At 33.5% G+C, this 26,400-nt stretch overlaps 1 protein-coding gene across 2 annotated transcripts; it reads right to left on the bottom strand.

Annotated features, from left to right (window-relative positions):
* Positions 1-1,492: 1,492 nt before the first annotated feature.
* Positions 1,493-25,144, bottom strand: LOC111050467. Of its 2 annotated transcripts, none has more exons than XM_022336800.2 (6): positions 24,754-25,144; positions 9,902-9,980; positions 7,648-7,735; positions 6,316-6,389; positions 5,421-5,574; positions 1,493-3,638 (listed from the first exon to the last, which is right to left on the bottom strand). In XM_022336800.2, the coding sequence occupies exons 2-6, from the start codon at positions 9,974-9,976 to the stop codon at positions 3,538-3,540; spliced, it is 492 nt and encodes a 163-aa protein (XP_022192492.2). In that variant the 5' UTR covers positions 9,977-9,980; positions 24,754-25,144; the 3' UTR covers positions 1,493-3,537. The 2 variants fall into 2 exon arrangements, with proteins under 2 accessions (XP_022192492.2, XP_022192491.2); XM_022336799.2 differs by lacking the exon at positions 24,754-25,144 and adding an exon at positions 16,906-17,200.
* Between the last annotated feature and the right edge of the window lie 1,256 nt (positions 25,145-26,400).

Here is a 26,400-nt window from a genome sequence, read left to right as displayed (position 1 = left end):
GATGAGATTATGCATACGGTGTATAGCAAATATTATGAGAAATATCTCATAATTCTATTCTTTGAAAAAATAGAACAACATGAATTCACAAGAGGCATGTGGGCTGATGAAATTATTATTGATCAATCATTTGATGCAAGTCATTCCATAGATTTCAATGGACATCAGGAAATAGTTAATAAGTGGGTGTGAAATATAAGATCAATGGAAGTCGTACTATGGAATAGTTTACTAAAAGTGCAAAACAAATAAGCATAAACTAAGAATTTATCAATTGATTGAGTTTCATGATTAGTTGATTTTGACTTTAGTTCTCAAGTCGTGTTATATTGATAAACTATTCACTCTTAGCTATTGGTATAATAGTCTAGGTGCCGGTTGCAGAAAACCTGTTGAATTTTAACCGTGATTAATTCCACGAGAACCAGTCAGAGTAGTCGTCTTATCAAAAAGGCCTTCTCTGGTTGGTTCTCTTGGAATTTATCATGGTTAAAATTTAACCGGCTTTTGTGCAACCGGGCCAAAGTGGTATAATAACATAATTCTATCCGATAAAGTGTTTCACAGAAACTGTGTGTTTTTTTTTAATCTCAGGACAGTTTCCAGTTGGTATGATCTCATATCCATGAAGATAGAGACCTACGTCAAGAATTGTTTATACTTATCATCATGATTGAAACTCAGCTAAGTCAGCATCAATCAGAATTTGTACTGTCTCTTAAATGATAATACAATTTAACGACAATCGCCTTCAACAGGTATGCGACTGTCACTCAATCTTCATGAGAAGCTTATCAAGTACAATATTCACAAGTTTGTTGAGGTTCATTGGTGTAGAGCTGTTGTATGTAGTTTCTTTAGCTGATCTTAATCAAAGTAGAGTAGTTTCTTATAGTAACGTACCTTATTAACTTATTCTTAGTAGTAGTTGAATTCCGCTTCCTCAATAATCCATTTTCGATTCATAGAATTGAATATAATGTTTTCTTCATTTGATTGCGTTGTGAAGTGTGCACAATAATGTCCACTTAACCACGTTGTTAGCCAAACAATACAACAAACACTATTAGCTATTAGAGCTATTAATATGTTTGGTAGTTCGTCGGTTTTCAATCATTCCAATTTTCAAACAACAACAATCTTCACATCTCTTGTATACATCAGTAACCATCCTTTGAAAATGCATCTTTTTGGAAAACGAAAGTAGAATAATATTTCCCTGAATAGGATATCACTATGACTTGCCCATGGTTGTAAATACTCTCTGCCTTTTCATGTTCTGACACCAGAATTGAGCCAGTCCGTTCAAACGATGTTATTATTATAAGTGCCAATATCATATAATCAACTTCAGTAACTAGCATAAACAAAAGTAAGTTTCATTTCTCAAGATACCATATGAAAAATTTAAAAATGCATTGATTCTTCGAGTGTATGGGGCAAAAAGAGTTAGTAAGGTCAGGTTGCTAGTTCGTCAATGAAATACATTGAAAAATAACAATATTAAAGTTTTAATTTATATTTTTCCAGTTAAACAATTTATAACAATGTGTTAACAAATAATAACTAATTGGAAATGAGTAACGTTTATTGCTTGAATCTTTTACATATCGTCGCTTAAATTCTAACAACAGCATGTATATCAACATTTTATTGATCTGACATAGTTATCGAAACAATGGTGCCTTTAGTGAATAGTTAATCAGTTAATAACGATAGTTTTCAATTCTTAAATGTAAATGATTTATTTTATGATATGTTCTAGTTTTGCATAATTATTGGAAAAATCACAACGTTTTTAACACACGTATTGTTAGAATTCAAGCGATGATATTCAACAAAATGTTATTGGATTAACTTTGCAATCAAGTGATGGTGTTAGCAATAGTTCCCTTCACCATAATGCTTGACTTTCAGAAACAGCATAAATTCATTATTAAAATTATGTGCTTTGAGTTCAAACCAAAATTGAGAAAATTATTAAAAAAATAAATAATTTTAAATGATGGCCTAATTATATTCATGCATTTTAGCTACCTTAAATAGTAAAATAAATTTTAATAAATAAGTGATAACTACAATAATACATTTGAGATTGACTCTTGCAATTTCTTTTCATGTAAAGATCTTTCTATATATGAAATCTGAAGCATTTAACTTGATAGAAAACACGAATCAAACACAGACATGAACTTTTTTCCTGATTTCTATAAATAGTTCAAATTTTTGCCTTTCTGAATTTGCGTTATATTATAGGGTTACTGCAATTTTAATTCATTTGATATTTTGAACACACATTGCTGTTATTCGTTGCTGTGATTCAATTAGGTAATCAACGTATTTATAAATGCATTCTTAAAACTATCAAAAACTAAGCTCTATATTTGAATATCTACAATTAAGCGTTTTATGCAAACAGATCCACCTTAATTTTATCAATAAACTAATTAAAACATTATAATAAATAAACTTATATTAACTGTTTTAGGAAATATCTTTCATGGCACTTATAAACTAGTTAGGGTATTCTATATTCACCAAACAAATTCATTGACGAATATCTTACATTACTATACAAAAATATTCTACTATAAGCCAATAAAAAGATTGATACAGTACTATAATATAGTACTGTATAAAATAATATTATTATTTGGTATATTATGTTATTAAAGCCATTGGTGTTATCATAGTGTGTAACAGGTTGAAGTGGAAATCCACTAATGCTAGTAATCAGAATATTGATACTTATCCCAAGTTTGATTGTTTAAAAAAAAGGGATTTTATCAGATATAATAAGATAGGAGACATGTTATTAACAAATCTCTATCCAAAAAATAATTTAAGATGTAGTCACTAATCACCTATTTTCAAATAACTCTCTTATCAATATTTTGAATTTTAAAACAAGAAAGTTATTCGATTCTCTCGAGATTCATTCAGAGATCTCAGTGTCAGACTAATTCATAATCATTAGAATAATTATTCACGGATACTATTTTGTAATATTCGTGGATTAATCGTTTTCAAAACAGCGGCATAATGTCATACAATTTATCATATCCCTATTGTAGGTGTAAATTTACTGTTTTTATTTCAGTAAAATAAATAAACAATAAAACCTCTCAAAGAAAACCAGTTGAACTACATTACACCTTATATTAGGTTTTCAACCAGGCTAATTCCAACGTTATCTATAATATTTCATCCGCCTGCCTTGTTATATTGCACATAAGTTCTAAAAGTCTAACTCTTGTCCCTTGTCCTTAAATTTTTTTTTAATATAGAGAAATATCGTGCTTTTTTCCCATATTTTCTCCCTACCAAGAACCGTTCCCAATAGGATACATTTCACTCATCACTTTCCACATTCTCAACTGTACTATAATTTTGTTAGTGAACCGTAGTTAATAAAATCACTTTCACATTTTCAATTTTTTGAAGACTGGTATCTGCATTCCCACGGAGTAGCTATTGCTTCACAACTTCGCTTCAGTCAAAAACACACGTTCAAGTTTTGTGTGGCATTTGGGTGTTTCAACGTTTGTACATGTTCCTGTTGTAAGGCCCTCTTCCCTTCTCCTCTTGTATTAGCTGGTAGTAACTGAATACAACGAACCACAGGTAGACGTAGACAGCTGAAAAAAAAATCGAAATTTGATGAAAATTCACTTCTTAAAACCCAGAATGTAGGATACTTTTATGATATTGACATTTGATAATTTCTGTAAATGTCACTCCTCAATAGGTGCTGTATCAGTGTTATGTATCCCAAGAAAATGTATTTTTATTAGATCTATCAGTTGAAGGGTTGCTTCAGTTAGTATAATCTATAATAATGATAAAGGAAAGAATTGACTTTAATACACGTACGGGACAGGAAATTCACTAATGACACATCATCACGTCTGAACTACTGGACCGATTAACTTGAAATTTTGCATATGATTCTTAATTTACCGAGGATGGTTACAGGCCTATTTTAGATTCTTCAAGATTTCAGTAGGTCAAGTTTTTAAACAGACCCTTTCGAAGCACGGTTTTTTGCTAGTCTATAATACAATAAAAAATGCTCCAGATTTAGTTTTATGTCTCAAACTTAACATTGCAATAGAAACCCCGACTAATCCTGTTTCCAACCCAGTTCCAATACGTATTTTATAGTAGAATCTTTTTGAGGCTTCAATTCATAATCCGCTCACTGAAGTAACTGCAGTATTAAATACTATAAAATATAACTGCAGTATTCAAAATTAAAATAACACCATCTTCTTTAATTATTTAGAATTTGGAATAAATTGATATATGCTAGTTAATATTATGAAGTTGCATATAATATCAAGTTTAACTTTACGAATATAATCGAAATAGATCCACACATATCAATTTTGTTAATCTATATAATTATATAAAAGCGAAATGGCACTCACTCACTCGCAGAACTAAAAATCTATCGGACCAAAAACGTTTAAGTTTGGTAGGTATATTCAGTTGGCCCTTTTGAGGCGCACTAAGAACGGATTTGAAAAAAATTCCAAAGATACGCCCAAAATCTGCGTTTTTTTAGCGTTTTCTCAGCTTTATCGAAAACAAATGAACAGAAAATGTTCAAATTTAGTACAAAAGCTAAGCTAGGGTGTAATAATGTTGTGTTAGAAGGAATTTAAAAAAACGCCAAAGATACGCCCAAAATCTGCGTTTTTCCAGCGTTTTTTTGCGCTTTATCGAGATCAAATGAACAGAAAACGTTCAAATTTACTACAGAAGCTCAGCTGGGGTGTAATAATGTTGTGTTAGAAGGAATTTGAAATAACGCCAAAGATACACCCAAAATTAGCGTTTTTTGCGTTTTCTCAGTTCTTTCATCAAGTAATCGACAGAAAATTTTCAAATTTGGTACAGAGGTTTAGCTAGGGTCTAAAAATTCTGTGATGAGGTGACTTCAATATTTCATCAAAGATACGCCCAAAATCAGAGTTTTTTCCAACGTTTTTCTCAGCTTTTCTGAGTTTTCTCTGTACTTTGACTTTCTGATGGAATGAAGCATGCTCGAATGAAAAATGCAGGTGAGCGAAGCGAATCCGCTGATCTCATTTTTGGACGATCCAGTCGGGGGTCCAGGGGGCGGAGCCTCCTGGCTAGACGGATACGGCGAGCGAAGCGAGGCTGACGGCTAGTATAGTATAAAATACAATAATTGCAATTAGTGCTGAGAGAGTCATTGAGGTATGATGAAGAGCCCCTTATCCAATCAGCACACTATTGAACAGTCTTTATTCACAATGCAGAATAAATAATAGTTATAAAACGTATAGTGTTGAAATTTATGAAAGCTAAAGGAAACTTTAGAATGGAGACTTGAAACAATAATAAAGTATCAAATAAATTAGATTGAAATTGAATGTAGTGATATTACTTACCTACACCAAGGAGGCCAAATATTAGCCATAGGATACCACCGATTATTACTTTATGGATGAAGAATACAATGGCTGTGTAAATCACTGAAATAGCCAGACCAATAGCAAGCATTATGGCCAGGATCACCCACGGTAGCATCATGAATCTGTTTCGCTGCAAAACAAAAATATAAAAATAGATTTAGTAAATTTGAGATTAAATGTCCATTTTTCAATTGTTGAAAAATTGAAGAGGAATCCTCAAATGTGCAAAATCATTGACAAATTAGAGTAATCAAAATAAAATAATTACTTCTATAGCATACTTTTCTGTTTCAAACTCTGATACTTCAAAACATGAATCTATTTGGCTGAAAAATTATAACTCAGTAAATTTTGAAAATTAAAATTGTTGGAAAATTGAAGAATTTACACCTGGTGTCTTGTTCGCAAAACATTGAAAAGAAAAGAGCAATCGAAAAATGACTTCTATGAGACTTCTATTATTTTTTACAATAGTCTCAGAAACTTTCAAAAAATAAAAAATCCCAATATGCAATAGGCTACATTTAGTTTGAATGTGAGAAAGAAATCATGTCTTGTTAGGGAGAAAATTAATGAGAATAGTTTATTTAAAACTCAAGAAAAGTCTCAGAATATGGTTATTCCTCTTTTTGACGAAAAATAACATAAGTATAATTGGAGTCAAATTAATATTTAGAATTTCCAATAAAATTGGGAGAGTAAAGTAGGATGCAGTCTGTCTTCCTTTTTCATTCCGTGTCGATTAATGTGAAAGCTTTTATTGGTGGACCCAAAAATGATTAAAATGTAGAATAGAAAGCTTTTGGGGATTTGAAAGGGATAGGGGATCAAAAAATAAGTACTAGTAGATTGAATTAATCAAGTAAATTACCTTTAATGCTCCAACAATGAGAAGAGCTGATATTAGCATCGTCATGACGAGGTTCACCGCCAGAATAATTTTCACTGCAAAAAAAAATGAATTCAGTCAATTTATCCAATTTGATTTCATTTGTTTGAAGAGTCTTCAATGAAGACACAAAATATCATAAAAAGTGCTACCGTACAATAATGTGAACACAATCATGATTTCCTCAATCATTAAGATTTAAGAATATATCATGTATTACTCAAAATGAGCTTATGGGGAATTTCATTACTAGATGGAATGTAAATGTGCGTGTTCTATTTACAAATTCTAGAACCTAAGCTTGGAGCTCTAGAGCGACTAATATAAAGCATTCTAGCATTCTGACATGGGTAAGTGTTCTCTATTCTCCAGAGCATTATTGCACCCAGTAATGAAATAATGCAAATGTAGTGAATAATGAAATAATTGAAGCTCACTAACTCGTTTTTCATGTGATATCAAGCATTTTTCGCTTTCTGACAATATTCATGTTCAATGAAAATTAAGTAATAATCAGATTGCAGAAGTGTTCATAAAAACTTTGTAAACCTTCACAAAAGTGGACTTGTCCCTTTAAATATAAGAGTTGGAGGGAATGATTTATGAATTTTCATTGAAAAAAGAGGTATAAAACAGTCTTTTTCTACATTGAATGGAGTTGGATACAGAGAATTGTGTGGAGCAAAGTACGAGATGAAGTCCGAAAAATAAACTTTTGTACATATTTGCATACCTTACAGGTCGTGATTAGAGGATAGGGATATTGAGTTATATTATGATCTACATTATTTGTAACGTTGTAACTATCTTGGAAGTCGATGAAACTTTTTTAACTGTTCACAAGGTAATGAGGTGGCCAAAAGGATAGCAGCAATTCAGTTATCATGATAACGCCACAAGGCTTTAACAAATTACAAATTTTACTAATTACAAGCCAGCCTAATAATAGATGAGTTATGAACCAATGAGAACACACATGACAACACACAACAACCAATGAAATGTGACTAATGGAAATTCAACCAATTGCAAAGCTAACCAATAAGTTAATAATAATCTTGTTATACAGACGAAAACTATGAGAGGTGTGTAAGTGGAAGAAATTCCAATCTCAAGCCAACCAATGAGAGAGTAGTGATTGCGTCGGCATGATAACAGCCAATGAGAGTTGATAGATTTGTTTCAACCAATCAGCGATCTCATTGTGAGGTATCAGTGAGGTCTATGGATACCAAAACATTTATTGGAATCAAAAACCCATCCATTTATATTCTTCTATATTTTGCAAATTCTTGAAGATGAAACAAAACTTACCTACATCAGGCGGTAGCGTGTCAATTACTATGGTTTGTAGCTTAACATTCGTTGTGAAAACAAATATCAATGTGATGGCTCCAATTATCTGAAAAACGAAACACTCAATAATAAACCAAATGCTAAGCATTTCCACAATAAAAAATATGTTAATTTTTTTATTCTGAATAAGATTTTATAATAAAGAGAAGAAGGAGAGGATTATCAATGATTCAAAGGAAATAAGGAATCATACAAATAGCTAAATTGCCAAACTATTTTGTAGAATAAGGCTAACGTCAGTACTTAAACTCCGATCACAAGGGACTTGAAACGAGCATTTCTTGGGTCGGGATATCTTTATAACGGGGCTATTTATTCTCATTAACTTATTATTGAATTCCTAATTACGCGGACACTGGATAGTAAGAATGACTTTTACATACATTAGTATTTGGATATTTAGAGTGTATCTTAGGGCCTGGGGGATATTCACCCCTACCTAAAATTTATGTTTTTGAATGTCATGATAAGCTCCCGGTTGCTGCACTTACGTCTATTCAATTTAACCGTAATTAATTAAATTACGTCATCCAACGAAACTAATTTCACGAGAACAAATGAGAGAAGCGAAACGAATACTTCATTAATCCGCTGTTAAACACGGTTAAAGTTTACTAGACGTACATGCATCCGGGCCAAGGTAATTTAATAAGAGGATAGGCTACATTTGACAATGTAGGCTTCTCTTAATAGTCCTATGCTATTCAATATTTTACAAAGGCAGTGCATTGCTTTCAGAATCAAAGGAGTGATAAACATTGAGTTATGATTGGTGTAAATATTGCACCTTCCTTGCTCCCTCTTTCTCCTTGCCTTCTCTCTCCGCCCAACACAATTTACCATCTTACAGTAACCAAATGGCCGGCTATTACGTCATATCGAAATAGCACAGTGCATACAAATAACAACAGATGGCAGAGAGCAGAGCAGAAGGCACCCTTATATTCGAAAGATGCTGTCTGAAAAGACTTTGTATAGATAGCTTTTTCAGTAATGAATGGATTGGTGCTTTAAGCGATAGGGTTTGCTTCTCTCATCCGGGTGGAGCTTCTGTCTCTTGATGGAGAGCTACGGTGAGATTCTCTTTAAACTGTCACCATCCCTTATAAATAACATAGTTTGTTCCCATTCCATCAATACTGACAGTTCAAAGTGAATCTCACTCTCATTATGAGCTAAATCTGGATATATGAATGATAACAAATTTTCAAAACACAGCTTAGTTTGTGTGTAGATAAGCTTAATTAATGTTATTTAGCTGCATTAATTTTATGAAGCTGCTTTTAGACGGAGAAAATAGACGACAAGTCACTGGCAAATTGTAGGCTAATTTTTATCTTGTGTTAGTTATAGCATAAGTAGATATCCCATGGTATAGGGCGTTTATGTCGCAACTTTTACTGTTATCTCAAGCCGATAGTCCACGTAGTTCTTTCCCGTGAAGCTTTATGACGGTGATAGTCTCTCATATTGTGCCCTTCATACACTCTTACCCGGCTAAAACAGTAAAAATCGACAGTAATCGGCTTGAGATGACAGTAAAAGTTGCGACATAAACGCCCTATACCATGGGATATCTACTTATGCTATTGTTTCTGTATGGTTATAGTGTCTCACTATTTGCTGTTGTTCAACTTTAAGAGTGTCCTACGTCTGTAGTTTAAATGCTCTCAAATCTACTGTTATGTCTTTACTCAAATGTTTGAGAATAGGGGTGAAAGAGAGTGATTTTCTTCGAATTTTGCAAAAAATAATTGAAGTTGAGTTTCAAGAGAAATTTATAGCTAAACAAAACAATATATTTTTATCAAAAGCGATGAACTTTTGTCAGAAACAGAATGAAAAATCTGGAGACTGATCAGAAATAGAAATGAGTTCAGAAAGATTTATGAGTTGTTCTCTTGAGCTGAATAGTTGTGAAATGACTGAAATTTACAAATACTGACTCGTAGACAAATTGAGTAGGCTTTGTTTATGACCTATGTTGAGCGATAATTTCACGTTTCACACACTTCATGTTTGTTGAAAGACCAATATTGTTGACACTTCAACACCACATACTTTTTCAAAGTCTTGGCTCTGCTGGATCGTTACAAGACTAGTAAAAATCCAATCTCAGAATTTGATTATTATGTAGAGGAATTTAAGAATGCTATTGTAATTTTTCCAATAGAAATTCATTCCTGATTATAGTAATTTTAGGAGTACTTACAATTCCAAGGAGTCCGCTCAATATTGTGCCTACTTTTAGGGACCAAATCCCACAACAGTTGTCCAGTGTCGGCATTTTCCTGTAAAAGGATAATTTTATTAGAACTTGTGTAAAGTGATATGAAACAAGAGGGTATAGATTGAAGGTTTATTAGGATCCACAAAACTCATCAAATAATTTAAATTTCAAAAGAAATATCATAGCACTTAGTGATCGTTGTCAGTTGTCAATGGATGTTTTACCAGGGCTAAGTACGGAAAGTAGCTGTGCATCAAGTTAAATGACAAGGAATAATTAATTGTTTATCCTGCTCTCTGCTGTGTACGGCGTACAGTAACAGGTATGTCAATCGTATTCATTGTAAAGTGAAGTAACATGATGTTAGTAAAGTATCTAATGTAATTAAAGAAACATATTAAAATAATATTCTATTTACAAAGTGTATCAATATATTTAATTTCCATAATTCAAGTGCACAGTGACTTTCCGATCACTCTGTATAATATTGAGTGGAAGGTTTAGTGAATTTCTATGTTTCATAATAATTATGAGGATAAAATTATACTTTATTACCGGCGTGTCGGATTGTAATGGTATGATGTTATTTATCTTGAGGACAGAGCTCTAGAAATAATTTAGTCCTTTATAACTAGTAAGACTATAATTTCAACGCTTAAAATCGAGTTGTGATTGAAATAAAGGGACACTTAACTGTAATAATGATTCAGGAGCTGAGGAACCATGGTTACCTCAGAATTTGAATGCTGATTTTGAATTTGAGAGAGGTTTTTAATGGTTCAGTCCATCAACAAACCCTTGAAAATATACTTCTTCATGATTCATTGGCATTAGGAAATTAAACGAACAGAAAACAAAACAGCTCTATCTACTTATGTTTTGTAGGTACTGTAACGAATTTCATAGATGGATTATAATACTATACTATTTGTATCTATAGGTTCTCCAAGAATTTTGGAGAACGGCTGTTTTTTCATGTGATGCTATTTTAAACACACGTGGACCGATGGGCTTTAATTTTTGTGTTGCACTGTTGGTGTTGTAGCGTGTTTGGGATGGTTTAGAGAATGAGCAAGTGGGGAGATAAACAAGCAAGTAGATTTGACCTTGGCCTCAAATTACATTTCAAGGTGTGTACTGATGCTGGGAGAGAGAGAGAGGCACAGTGAGAAAGTGACAAAGTGAGAGAGTGAGAGAAAGAGAAAGAAAAAGTGAGTGAGTAGGAGAGTGAAGGGTGAATGCAGTAAACCAGAAAGTATAGAAAGTACTATCTACTCTCTGAAAGCGCACTGTTTGCCTTGACAAAGACAAGAAAAGCGCAAAGATTTTTGATCCCAGAAATATCGTTCTCTTTTCTTATCTTCTCCCAACCCCTTCTAATCGAATCTGTCCTCTCTTTCTCTCTACATTTTTTACGACTGAAACACATTCATACATGATATCACAGTGTCTTTCACTATATGTAAATAATGTTTGTGCCTGCTAAGTATTTAGCAATTCAAAACTTGATAGTACTTGGCAGATGTAATACAGCGGCATTACTTCGTTAGAAACTCATCTTCGTAGCTGTAGCTCTAGTGACGTATGTTAAATGAATCTTCATGTGTCACTGCATGCATCTCATTCATTAAGAAAGAAGCAAACACTGTAATTTAACATTGCTCATTGTTTTAGATGTTCTCATTGAACGAAATATTTTCTCAACTGATCTCAACTTAAACAAGTGGATGTTAAGTCACATCAATATGTATACAAAAGTAAAACAGTGAAACAACGATTTGAAATTAACGCACAATGTATTTCGTAGTGTTTGAGGTAATTTATAAAGAACAAAGATACTATATAATAATTATTATCAGATCGAATAGTCTGACTACTCTCTTAAGAGATCAAATTTTCAATGAGAGACTCAAAAAAAATACTATATAATATGTATCCTATAATATTGTATTCATAGAATGATAAATTAAAGTATTATATTCGGAGCTACAATTCTCACAGAATCATGCGATTAACTACACAAATAAAATAGAAAGGAGAGGGAATTTTAAAATAGTTTTCACATTTTCATATTGAGATTCGAAAGGAGAATTCAACCACCATTTAATCATTCTATTTATTATAAGTTGGAATGGATTGAAGAATCTTCTGTTAGGATTCAACCTCTGTTCAAAACAAACAGATGAACGCTCAACTGGTAAGTGAGCATTCGCTCTCGTAGTTCAAAATGATATTATTCTAACATGATCTATATTAATAATTTAACATGTCTTTACCAACTGTCATAACAGAATAACCGTTGTTATGGAAGGCTGCATCACAGAAACAATAATAGGTAGGTACTTTATAAAGAATAAAGTACTGTGTTCTTTCCCTCAGTTGCTGTATATAGCTCTGATGACCGGCGCAATTGTTTTTCTGCGGATGATGCTCACATGAGCTTTAGGCTTGTGCGTGAGTAATGAGATTGACGATGATGGGAGGAGACGAATGAACCTACAGCTTTGGGTAGGTTTTGAACCACCGGGAAGCGATTTTTGAACTCATACCGTAATGGTACTTAGGGGTTTACTGCTCTTAAAGTGGGCCATTTTTGGCGTGTTATTCAAAGTGGAGTAGGGTGAGCTGCTATCATCTAAGCCAGACCTATAATATAGATACTGGAAAAACCAATATTTCCGTCAAATTTATATGGATCGTAATCTAGAATAAATAATGAAAAACTACGAAATACGAATTTGGAGTGCCCAAAACCAATACCAATATTTAGCCATCTAGTCAAGAGAAATAAAGTTTCTATTTTAAATAAATTCCACAAGTCTTTGATTGGCTTCAAATGAGCCCAACTACAAACTTTGATCAGCCTTGACCAGAAATAAGGAGATAATTCCTATGAAACTTGAAACTGTTTGGTGGGTGGGCATCCAATACCGTTCGACCCACACACAACTCAGCTCACTGCTCAAATCAACTCCAAGTTGTTGTTCTGAGTGAGAGTCTACTCCACTGGAGAACCTCTTGAGAGTGAGACCAGTCTCAGAGTGATACAGAAATGCTGATTTTCATCCTTGAATTTTCAGGTGATCGTCATTCTAGAGTTGACAAGTGTTTATCTAAAAGTGACTGCTCTGGCGATTCTCACTGTAGAATTGACTACTTATACTAAACTACCTATATTGTACTTATATTCTAAATTGACTAGTTCCTTATATTCAAATTTGACCAGTTACTCACTCATATTCTAAATTGATTAGTGATTTTCAATTTCCATACCAGATTTGACAATTTATTATTTAATTGACTGGAAATATTTACACTTTTGAAATCAAAAATGTTTCTATTTCAATTACCCTGAATATTTCTCAGTTTCCTATCTAATATTGTTTGTAGATAACAATGGGTGTCGCCATACTCCACATCTTGAAAGTGGTTATTCGAGTGGATGAGTAGTACTCTGAACATCAATTTCTGATGGATGTTATAGAATTTGATATCAGCAATAAAATCAATAACAAAGAATTATTAAAATCAATAAGATATTACTGTGATTTAAAACATATAATATTCATACTTTTATAAACAGGGTGGATTGATATTCAACTTCGAAACCGAAACCTAGAGAAATAATGTGTTGAAATATTTGAAATACGCTGAGCTATAAACCGTAATTTACCGCATCAACTCAGTTGAACAAGCTGCCTGAAAAATGAAGATACGGAAGCGGTTTAAAAAGACCATTTTTACTTTCATATTATGTGTAGTATTTGTAAACTATTTGGTAGTCAGCCAAAAACAGAAGAAAAAAATTCTGGAGCGTGACACAAGCAGACGTAAGCGGCTCTATTTTGAAATGCCTAACGATATTTTTGAAACATCCGAGACGGCAATCTTCCACTGACGATGATGGTGATATCTGGTCCTTTTTTCTTTTTAGCTCTAAATTTGTTTCACTTTGGAATCTTTAAGCTTGTCTAATGCTCGATGGAGATGAGTGAAAGAAAGTTAACGATGATTGGGCTGTGGAAGGAAATTCTTCAAAAATCTGAAATTGGGTTTTGAAACTGTTGATGCCTTTGAAGAAGGAACGTGCTGATAAGTACTTTCTCAATCACATTTTATCCATCTTTCTCCATAACATTTTACCTATTTCTTAAAAGCTTTTTAAAATTATGAAAATGCATTAGATGTTATCTCTTATTCTAAGTAGAAGTATTTATATTGTTTGGATTGATAAATACACTGTAGTAGAATAAGTAATTTACGGTATATTATTCTCTATTACCTCTGCGTCTCAATAGTGATTGAATTACCGATTACCCATTACCGTAACCTATTGTGTGGCTCTCAATTTCTTCTCTAGAATATCATTCTTGGAATATCATTAAGGAAGCGGTTTGACTGAGTGGTGGCGCTGATAAGCTATCGCTTAGATAAGTTGAGAATCATGCGCCTGCTACTCCCGTTGGAAAGGGTGACCGCTTGAGCCAACTCCTATGAGTATGATTCATTAGTTGTAAAATTGCTTCCCGGTGGCTCGTTACCCACCCACTGTAGCTCCATTCATCTCTCATTATCATTCACCTGATTACCCACGCACAAGCCTAGAGCACATGTGGGCATCACTCCCTCAGCAAAATATCAATAATATTTTTATTCTGCAATTGCCAATGTGGTTTCCAGTATACTAATACTGGTGTTAGTGTGTATAGTGTTATATCTTGCTTAGTTCCATAGAGTTAGCTTCTATTTTGTGGTTTAGAAAGTATTATTTGCAAGTTAACAGGATTTAATATCAACAAGTATGATTGGTAAGCAACTCACAATAGTCCTTGGCTTGACATCGAAAATGCTCTTGATCAAAATTGATCGTTCATAGATAGTTTACATAATTTGCAATCGTAATTTTCCGTATTATATTAAATTACCATAAAACTGGACAATATATCCGTCCCACAATCAAATTGCTCATTAGTAGGAAGATACCATAAGTATACCAAAACAAAAGTCATTCATTTCCTCATTCTTCTTTTATTATCTCAACAATAAAAGGCTCATGTCCATGTCAGCTCTTCATCTTAGTTTTCATGAAGTTAATAATTCCGAGAGAAATAATAATAATAATTCTGAGAGAAAGAATTCTGTTAATAATTCTGAGAGAAATCGCATGATTAATATGAAGCTCTAATTGTAACTCATTATATTGAGAAATATTTAATTCAAATTTTAGAACGGCTAGTTTTATACGAATCTCACATCTTTTAGATCTACTTTGATATTGGAGCAATAATGAAGATGAGATTGAAATCTCAATAAACAAATAATATCAGAACATTATCAATAAGATTTGATTCAATTGGCTATCATCTCGACATTCATGATTCACGAAGTCATTCCCCTTGTTCTTGCCAACAGGAAGGCGGTGGACATTCATTATCCTTCTCTTTTCGAGCAGCGTCTTCGTCAGGGGTCGATAATTATAGCCTGGGTGTTGAGTAAGCCTCGGCTTTAAGCCAAATTCAACAGGTAGGCAAAACAAAACTACCTTTCAACGACCGATATTTTTTAATTCTATCAGTGGTTGTGAACGATTTTTGAAGTGTATACAAGCTGTCTAATATCTCAATCGACTATCAACTATACATTGAAAAATGGAAATAGACTTTAAGCAAGTACAATTATTATTGTACTACATAACATCGATTTTATCGGTTACTATTTGAAATTTAAAACTCCCCATAGATTAATAATTTTGAGCTCCACGATTTCTCGCACTAGTTGTTCAGATATTTATGTTTACATTCTTCCCTTTTGAAAGACAGTTCTCTTGGATCAGCCTATTTCAAACTTGATCATTTGTATCAATAATGTGATTACATCCAAGTCAATGATTGGCCTTCTCAAGTAGGTACAAGCGGTTATTCAAAGCAATAAGTTACTTCCGAACTTGAAAAAAACCCTTACATGTAACGAATGCTCCCAATAGAAACTAATATCTCTCCCATGAATCCTGAATAATATCAATTGAGATCATTACATTACTTGTAGGTTTTTCTTTCAGAAGATGCATGTTAAGAAAAGATGTGGAATTTAAATTTGGGAAGCGGAGGGAATCCAAGATTGAGATTTCTCGGATTGGTAAGTCTCTCTTTCAATTACTGAACTTATTCTCCCTAATCTCAACATCATTTATTGAGGAGGAATAGAGGCTGTTTGAAATACTATTATCCAACTTATTTCTATCATGTATCTAAATTTCCTATATTATGTGGAAGTGTAGATGTAGAGGCTGTTCAAATTACTACATAAACGTACCGTATAATTCATGTAGGCCTACATTGAGCATTTGCATTCTATTTCGATTCACTGAATGGGAATTTACTATTTCCCATTTTCTGAAAGGAAAATTAGGAATACAGTAGTGTAATCTATTGTGAATTTTATTGTTCATTTTGTTCCTAGTAGAATTTTAGTCATAGAATATTTCGAATCAAAACCGTCAACATAATCTGTAATTTCCTAACAAATCTTCAATTTTTGTCTAATTATAATTTTTTACACTAAAAACAATCGACGTAATCAAATTTGATAATGAGATGAATGAAATCGAATACTCGGTATAACATTGTCTCTCCGAATATTTCTGGGAAATGTGCGTGTAACATCAGCAATCGAAATAATTTGAATCCAGTGAATGATATAGCTGTTATATTTCATGAAAATTTATTATATTGAATAAATTCGATTCCATAATGTTAAATTATATTGAAAAACATTCATTATACAGGTAATGATGAGGGTATTATTTTTATTTTAGACATTCATTATTTGAAGAATTCCCGTACTGTTAAAGCAAAAAGAACATAATCTCATACTTTTTAAACCACAAAGAAATGGAACTTGAATCTCTTTATAATATAAGGTTTATTATTAAGAAACTTGAGTCCTTCACTTCACAACATCATTTCCTGCTATCAGATCATACTCACGGTAGATCCATGATTTCGAGTTCTACGATTTGCTGCACTGTTAGCCTCAGATATCGATGTTGACACTGTTTTTCAACTTGAAAGACGACTCTTTCAACTTATCCGATTTCAAACTTAGCCACACACTTTCAACTTGGTTAGAACAAGTCGAGTTCTGCGGTGATCAAGAACACACGAACAACTTGCAAACTGAACGAACGCGAATTCTTGGAGCGCTTCATTTACAGCCCCAAGTTGAAACTGCGCTTGCCCCGATTAGAGCGGGCTCAAATCTGACCGACTGACGGATATTTTGCCAGTGGAGCTTGAACCCCTCATCACCCCTTTTTGTCCCCCCTATTCCCCCTTTTGGGGGGTTATGACCGCGTCCGTTTCGAGAATGTGCCCCGCTATTTTTAGATTAGCTCTCTTATTATCAAAAAACACAGATCTCATTTTGTAGGTGAAACGAACTAATAACTGAAGATTTTGTGTAAAGAATGAGGATGAAGCATATATTTGCTCAATATAAAGCGTAAAATTTATAAGATTGTTAGTAGCTAAAGTTATATTGAGAAGAAGCTCTTCCAAGTCTACATAGTCTACAGTCTAGACTAAGAGTATTTTCTATAGCCCTAGCAGTGAATTCGGAAGAATCTTAATTATTGTTCCTTGTGACGTGTTAATTATTCAAACTTTTTTGGTTCAAGAATCTTAGAGAAACAAATATCAATGTCGGAGAAGGGAGAAGAGAGACAAGAATAGGATAAAATGATGTTTATTAATAATAAAATAATGTTGAGATTGTTACACCACAAATTTATTAAAATCGTGTTATACTGGTTTCGGTTGTATAATCTAAAAATCTATCATTTAGTATTATGGTTTATTATTCAGTTAATTTCTTAATTACTATGTTTGGTGAATTGGTGTGATCACCATTGCTGTTACGTTTGAATGAGCTAGTAAAAGGGGGAGTGGCTTGTCCAGGCCAATGGAATTCGTCCAGCCTGATTGGTCGTTCATCCACTATCGCCTGCTCTATACAATATATTCTGTCACTCTATAATTAAGTTTTAGTTTACCAAAGATTAACAACGGTGTAACAACTGAAACAGTTATCACATTATTTTATTAAGTTACTGGTTGCAAAGGTATTTTATTTTATCTAATGAAATACATTTTTGAGAGTAGACCGAAGAGATGAGAAACTTTTACCAACTTTTCTGCATTGGAAGTCGGCCTCCAGTATGGTTTCGCACAATTTTTCAGTTGTAAGAATAGAATAATTGATAGATATAGTTCAAAGATTCTCGTGACGAATTTGAATTCAATGTAGGTCTATGCTTCAAATAAATATCTCAATATCATATTTCATGGGTATCATAGTGGAATTCATTATGGCTCTTGTGATATCTGGCATAGAAAAATTAAACGACTGGAAATATTGCAATCGAGGTCGGGTAAATACGATCTCGTATTTCCTCGTATTTCTGAAAAACTACGTTTTCGTATTATCATATTTCATTTTGTATTGAAGAAGAAAACAATAAATTAATATACCTTCAATTCCCTATTCCTGTTCAAAAAATAATTTCTCTATTCTGAATACAACTTTATGTTTTCGTACATCAGATTTTCGTATCCAAGATACGAGTAATTATGAATAAAATCTCCAACATGTTCGCTAAAATGAGCCGATTAGCATGAATATATCTATGAATCTTCTTCCATCTTCACCAATGATATCATGCGCGTGATTTCATAGTTTTCTATCATGTCATCAAGGACAACATTGCTGAATCCAAATAAGTCTGGTCGCTTTTGTAATCTATAACTCATAGATTACTCAGGTTGGTATTGAAAATCGAGTTAAATGCATCGCAACAAAGCATCACAATAGGCTACTTTCAATGTATTTGCTGTTTCTAGTATATAATTAGTTCTTGGGCAATGAAGACTAGGCATCGTTCATTGATACATCCCTCAGGCTGATTTAAGTGTGTGGGAGAGAGATAGGAGAGAAGGTGTGAGAAAGAGAGAAGCGACCTTGAACTACTAAGTTCACCCCTTCTGGTTCGGGAAGATGCCATTCTCGACCCGTTAACCTGTTAACCTTTGGGTGGGGCTTTTCTTTCCCGTTTCCCATGTCTAGGTTAATGATGCACTCACTGTTGTCAGAGATCGATTGCTATCAGCTGTCGGGCCTCAAAGTGTCATAAAACGATACGACCAATCTGAGCTCAAGGTAAATGCCGCAATCTAGTTGAAAATTGCATTCAACGCTTTGATGATATTGGGTTTTTTCATTAGTGATGAGGCCAAAAAAGGGTGACAATGTTAGTGGAGGAGGATTAAGGATATAGGAGGTCAGATGATGAAAATGTAAAAGAAAAAAAAATGGGAAAGGTTGGGAAGATAAATGAGGAAAATAGAAAGATGGGAACAAGGAGTGAAAAGAAGAAAGAAGGAGAAAAAAGAAGAAGAAAGATTCTTGGGATATGGATCTTATCATCCTGAACGAGAGTGCCCTCTGAGAGAGGAGGATGAGAAGGAGGAGAAGTGGGATGTGGAGGAGGAGAAGGAGAATGAGGAAAGGAGGAGAAAGATGAACAGGAGAAGAAAATAAGAGAGAAGTTGGAGGAGAAAGGCGAGAGAGAAATTGGAGGAGAAGGAGAAGAAAGATAAGAGAGAAGTTGGAAGAGAAAGGTAAGAAAGAATTTGTAGGAGAAGGAGAAGAAAGATAAGATAGAAGTTGGAGGAGAAGGAGAAGAAGTGGGAGGAGGAGAAGTCGGATGCCTGGAAGTAAGATCTTAATGATTCTGAAGAAGGGAGTCCTTTCAAACTTTCAAAAATGAGATATTCTGCGAATACCTGACAGAAGATGTCAAAGTAAACTTTTATAAAGGTACAGTAGTTTAATAGTAAGCTACAAAATAGAATGATAGGGGATGGAAACAATGCAGTTGCAAAAACAAACAAAAAAACTAATATTGTATAGAGTATAAATGTTTAGAAAGCACCATCAACTTTTCACATTATAGAAATACTAGGGATCGAGAACGATATTCTTTTGCTCTAAGCTCCGTTTGTTTAGAGTTCAACATTCAGCTATCCCACATTTATAATACTATAAAAATCATGATGCTACTATCAGCATCATAATCTTCTATCAAGTTTGTCGGAATTGTTGATATCTACACAACTCCAAATGTGCATTATTATAATTATGTGGCGTGATACGGAGTACACGCCTTCTATTCTTGGCGAGTCTGGAGGATGGATGATCGACTCGAGATGACTCTCAGCGCTCAGCGCTCAGCGCTGTCTCCTTCGCAAATGCAGTGCAGTAATTATGGAGCGGAAGCCGCACCCTTGCTCGCTTAGAACACAAGAATATTATTATTCACCAACACCGAACTGCCAGCTTGCGTAGGACCAATATCGTGGTCTTTCCAAAAACATCATGATCAACAATGTTTATTGATCGTAGTAGATTGTTTTAACACAATATGACCCACCAATGTATTGTTATGAATGGACCTTCAGAGGGTTGATGGTTATTTATACTAGTTAACGTCAGCTTGTGATTATCCTGTATAATTTATTAGGTATTTATCAGTTTATAGTAGTTTCTAGTTTACCTCCCTGTGTTATAGTGTTATAAGTAATAAATCTAATCAGTATAAATCGCCTCAAGTGTTCTATTAGTGTAGAAACCCGCTACAGTATATTCAAGTACAATGAACATTCTTATCAATCCAGGTTCACTTTGTGGATGAATGTTTTGAGATAATGTGGCCAAATACTTACCACCAATATAATCATTCCTCTATTCTTTCAAGCCCTTGTCTGTTTAATTCACTTCGTACTCTATTAATTTCCTTCCTAAACATTATGATTAAAACGGATTCGTTTTGCAGTCGTATGATCTTAGTCAATACAATACAGACCAAAAATGTCAAAACATGATTTCATATAACTCACTAGAGACTACAAAGAGAATACTAGAGATTACTTCTGAGAGCTGCTGTTCCGACAAAAACTACCATGCATCAATATGTACTCACTAATATATCTCTCTTGTTCTCTCTCTTTTACTTTGAAACACTAATAGGCATTCATTCCTTTGATCTTGAATTACTTGGAAATCTATGCTTGATCCAAAACTAATCAACTTTTTTTATGTGTTTAACTGTTTATGTGTACATTTTGTTCAGAACAGTGCTCGATAAGAAGAGTTCTTTCCTCAGAAGTCATTGACTATTGTGGTTTAATATGTGATATTTTTCTCGTTGTTCGATTCAATAATAATGACTTCAATTCCGAATAAGAACCGGAAGTTTCATGATTCTAATAATAATGACATAATTCAATTTGTAAATTATGAGAAATTTAATTAATCGATGAGGAGTGAATGTTTGACCTCGCAAACACAACAGTAATAGCACAGATTGGATTGATTGATGTGCTGATAGTGCAAGTGTATATATTTGAGAACAGCTCTGTTAACATTCAGTTAAGGGCTTCGAACCACTTCTGGGTTTGAAACCCATCTGAAATATTTTGTACCTAGAATCGTCCCTCCCATTGGTTCCACTTTCTGCTGATAGTTATTAACTTTAAAATCTCTTTCCGGCTTCAGACCTCATCTATAAATATGTGCAGAATCAATCATTTCTCATCATTATTCGTTCTATTACCATATAGTCTAGGGCGCTGAATTCTTGGGTTTATATAATTATGGACACCACCCTAATTAAGAAAAAATAATTGATTTCAAACTGATCGCAATAATGGTTGAGAAAATTGAGTCCTTATTTTTCTTTTTCTATTGACATGTTTATCATACCTAGTTGTTCGAACTCACTGCCGGCGCACAAGTTGTTCTTTGCCGGTAGTGCCATATTGTAATTGAGAATATTTACTTTATTAATTTGCATATAATTTCAATGGGAAATACATGAATTTCAACTCTGATCTATTTGAATTTGAAATTACGAAACTACAGCTTCATGTTGAATCCAACACACCCTCAGTTTTAACGTGTTCTACAAATTTTATCATGCATGCCAGTAATAATATTCTAAACTGAATTTCATTGATTGTAAACATTTGTTACTCAGGGGTAAAGAGTATTGGGTGAAGAGAGTAGAGAGAGAAGCAAATACAAAAACATAAGCAAAGCAAGGAGTTGAGCAGAGATGAAGGCCAGATCCTTACATGGTCAACTCAGCAGTCGCCAACTGGAAGTCAGAAGTCGCTTGTGCCAAAAGTTATAAGTTGGATTTGAATTTTCATTTCATTTGCATTTGAATTCATAGCAATAACATTATTGTTTGTCTAATTATGTATCTGGAACGTGTTGTTATGCGTTGTTGATCATTGAAGTAATGTGTGATGTCGATTTTAGAAGCTATAACAAACAGAAACGGTACTGCAGCTAAGAAACTAGCAGGCCTATCGTATTTAAATTTATTTATTGGAATATGAATACCAGCTTCTCATGTATCTAGACTGCATCATAGATCAGGCTTTCCTGAGCCATTCAAAATAAATCGAGGTTTTATCGCTTAGATAATAAATTATGGATAAAATGAAATTACTCTATGATAATTATATATGATCATTCTGTTTCCATAGATATAATAGATATTAGATAATTCGTTCTATAATTCAATATTTCTCTTAGAAACTCTCGCACAACTTGACCCGTCCCATTTATGGACATTATGAAATAGCAGTAAAAAAGGCCTACCCCGTATCATTTATTGCAATCTATTATAACGCGTGCCAATCATAGACCCTGCTACTCAAATTCAAATAGAAACTATTTTTTTTTTAAATGTTAAAGTCTAATTGAAAGCTATCGCGCCTACTTGCAAATACTTGCGAGATTACAAAGCATGCAAAGGGTCAACAATATTATGCTAATTCGATGGAAAAGTTTTCTATTTAGAGAGCTGATTCACGGTCCCCTCCCACGGATCGAAATTTGCAAGAGCTGAAATACAAGTTTCGTCATAAATATCAAGCAGCATAATATTCAATAATTTAATTAGCTCCTTTTAAGGCCAACAACCGCGAAACAATCATTTAGTACAGTATTTAGTCATCTTGATCTTGAAGGCGTGATCTTATCATTTTGGCCACCAATAAATGATGCCTCATTAAAACACAGAACAATTAAATAGTCAGCTAACTTATTCCTCATAGAATATTGTGCTTAATATAAGGCTTTACTTTTGGATTTCCTATTCAAATTTGTATAAATTATATTGAGCTCCATTTAATTGTATTTGCTATGAATCTAGCTCAAGGAATAATTTGCATTCAATTGACAAATGTAACTAATAATAACTTAATAAAGTAAGTATGAAACTTAAGTAATGAAGAATTGTACCGTACGGTATGTTCAACTATACTTTAAACAAATGATTTATTACTCAAAACTCAAACACTGTTATTCAAATTAAATGAACTACGGTACATACCGGTAAAATAACTCAACAATAAAAAACTCATCAATATATCATCATCATCATAGAACTGTAACGTAGTAATAATATGAATGGGTCAATATCATTTTGGATTGTCAAACTGTAGGTCTAGATGATGATCCATGAAAATCTGAACAAATTCGAAAATTTGCTTACCTTATAGATATTGGGCAACACGCGTGATTTTAAGGCCGTTGAACGAAATTTGATAACGGTTTCAATTTGAGTGTATCAAAGTCATCATTATTTTGTTCCTATGCATTTATTATTGGAATGAACTTCCAAATACCAGAGTGGATATTTGGCTGCATACATTGTGAGAGGGAATATAGTTGAGAACTAAATGTTAGATTCGAATGATATTTATATTAAGCCTATACACTGTGGTTTAATTCAATGATAACGAGTCAACAGCGGAAAGCACAGCTTATTCCCGTTAAATCACTTGTAAAGAATGCACATTTCACGAAGAAAACAAGAACTTTCAATACATATAACCTATAGTTTTTCGTAATAAATTTGAATAATTGTTGGTGTAATATAATAAAGCTTGATGATTGAAAAAATACAGCAATTAATACAATATATGATTCAAAAAAACTATTGTAAAATATTATAGCTATAATAAAATATTATTACTATTGTATAGCCTTCTGTAAAACAATCACATTAAAGATGATAAGACATATTATACAATTGTTACTAAAACCACTTGAAAAATTTGGACAAATAGCAGAACAATTCACCCAAATGTAGAACACAATAAGTTACGTTGTTCTACTGTCTACTGTATTATTTCTGCTAGAACTAACAAAGCCGCAACCTGTGCTTCTTCCTCTTCTTAATTTCAAACTTGCATGATTGTGTTTACATCTTACATTTCTGAAAACTAAAAATTTAGGAAATGATCATTTATAAAGTGAATAAGTTGATATTGCTTTCTATTATGTTATTGTCAAATGCAAATTTCAATATCCACATATTGAGAAGAATGAGACAAAATCTTAACGTGAGTTATTAAGAAGTTATTGTTCTTTTAACCATGCTAGTTTCAAGTTCGTTCGGTACCTATAATAAAATACGTTATTTTCAATAGTTGATCTACCTCAGGCCTACAGTACTATTTGTCATGGAGTTTGGGGTTCACTTTAAACTGTCACCACTGGTTGAGTGGAAAGCGATAATGTTATTTGTGAAGGATGTTGTCAGTTTAAAGTGACTCTCAACTACAGGTAACTTAACTTGGGTTTTTCGAAGTAGGTTCATATTGACCTTAACGCAACACCCACGCGACCTTTAAATCTCTCCAACAACCATGTTACTGGGTTATTATTGGAGGTCGATGCGACCAAATAAGACTATCACTTACCTCTAGAAAGGATAATCCGCTCTTTGAAGATTGCTTGGATGCTGTGCACCTGAAGACCAACTTTATCAGCGCTCAAAAGTCGTCGAACGCTTCGACGTTTAATGTATTATTGAAAACAGAGAAACTTCACTGTAATACTATCAGTTAGCCTACGGTGCGGTCAAGATGTTTGGAATACCGGACAGACGGAAAGAACTTGCTCCCGCCAAGGTCCACAAGGAACTAAACTCTAAACGACGTCTCAGCCTCTGCCTCAGTACATTGCTAAGCGGCTACACCACATTATTTCCTACTCTCGCGACTTCCATTGCTGTTGTGTAACTATTGTGATGCCGATTTACTAAGTTGTAATAGGCTACAGATCTGTATGCGTTGCTACGAAAAAACTCTCATAATGCACGTAGATGTTGCTGCTGTTGACGTAGTAGCTAAGCGCATGCTATTTGTATTTTTTGTGTGTTCTCAAGAGTAGGAGTTGATTTTGTGGAGATGAGCGATTCTGAAGAGATATAGTGAATAATTATTATTAAACGAAAATCCCAATTAAATGCTGTAAATCACCCCAAAGACTGCTACTGCAAATATTGACAACAGGGTAAACAGCTAGATGTCTACCCTGTTGTCAATATTTGCAATAGCAGAAGACTTCGGGGTGATTTACAACATTTAATTGGGATTTTCTTTTAATAATAATTATTCATTAATTAGCATTTGAATAAATGCAACTTTCAATTTATTTCCATCTGTAGACATAGTGAGATTCACTTTAAACTGTCAGCACTGTTTGAGTGGGAAGCTTTTATTCAATCTACTTATGTCCAGGAAACATCAAGAATTAGAATTTTTTAATTTTGTGTCAAAATTAAATTAAATTTGTCAAATATGCACAGAGTTGAATGAAAACCGACTGGAAATAGTAGTAGTACCAGGGCAGCAGAAACATGTACTGAATTTCTGTTGGTTGAATGAAAAGCGACAGAGAATAGTAGCAGGGCAGCATACCCCTGAAAATCCTTCAGTCAAGCCCCCAAAGATGATCCCCTTGTATGAAAAAGTGAACCCATTTTTTTTTTGTTTCTTGCATAACTAAGAAACCGTTGATTTTACAAAAAAACGACAAGAATAACTTGTTTTAGTAAATTTAATAAAAAATCGATTGACACATCATTTGTCAAGATTGAACGAATATTAAGTGAGATAGGAACTATATTCCTATTATTTTAAGCGAGCAATTTCCTTGTATTTGTATATTTGTATTTCTATATCTGGTTATTTATTTTCAGCGTGACCCAAAAACCTCATATTTTCTGTTAATTTTCCAGTTTTCAGCTATTTCCGCCAAATCCAGTAATCGGACAGAAAAATTTGCTCTCACTTTTTTTACTTTCCTTGACATATTACCATAGGTAAGGAAAGTATTGCTATCCGAAAAAAATTAAGATACCCCAATTTCTAAATTTTTTACGTTTCAAGATCCACTGAGTCCAAAAAAGTGGTTTTTGGGTATTGGTCTGTATGTGTGTGTGTGTGTGTGTGTGTGTGTGTGTGTGTGTGTGTGTATGTGCGTCTGTGTACACGATATCTCATCTCCCAATTAACGGAATGACTTGAAATTTGGAACTTAAGGTCCTTACACTATAAGGATCC

The sequence above is a fragment of the Nilaparvata lugens genome, chromosome 8, assembly GCF_014356525.2.
Source record: "Nilaparvata lugens isolate BPH chromosome 8, ASM1435652v1, whole genome shotgun sequence".
NCBI classification, from domain to species: Eukaryota; Metazoa; Arthropoda; class Insecta; order Hemiptera; family Delphacidae; genus Nilaparvata; species Nilaparvata lugens.
This window is presented reverse-complemented; position numbering and strand designations above follow the sequence as displayed.

Bases quoted from the DNA above. Each gene is read 5' to 3' on its own strand.
- LOC111050467 (XM_022336799.2), bottom strand. The intron at 5,575-6,315 runs GTAATTTACTTG...TTTGTTTTGCAG, and splicing joins TCATTGTTGGAGCATTAAAG to CGAAACAGATTCATGATGCT. The intron at 3,639-5,420 runs GTAAGTAATATC...TTTTTTTTTCAG, and splicing joins ATTTGGCCTCCTTGGTGTAG to CTGTCTACGTCTACCTGTGG.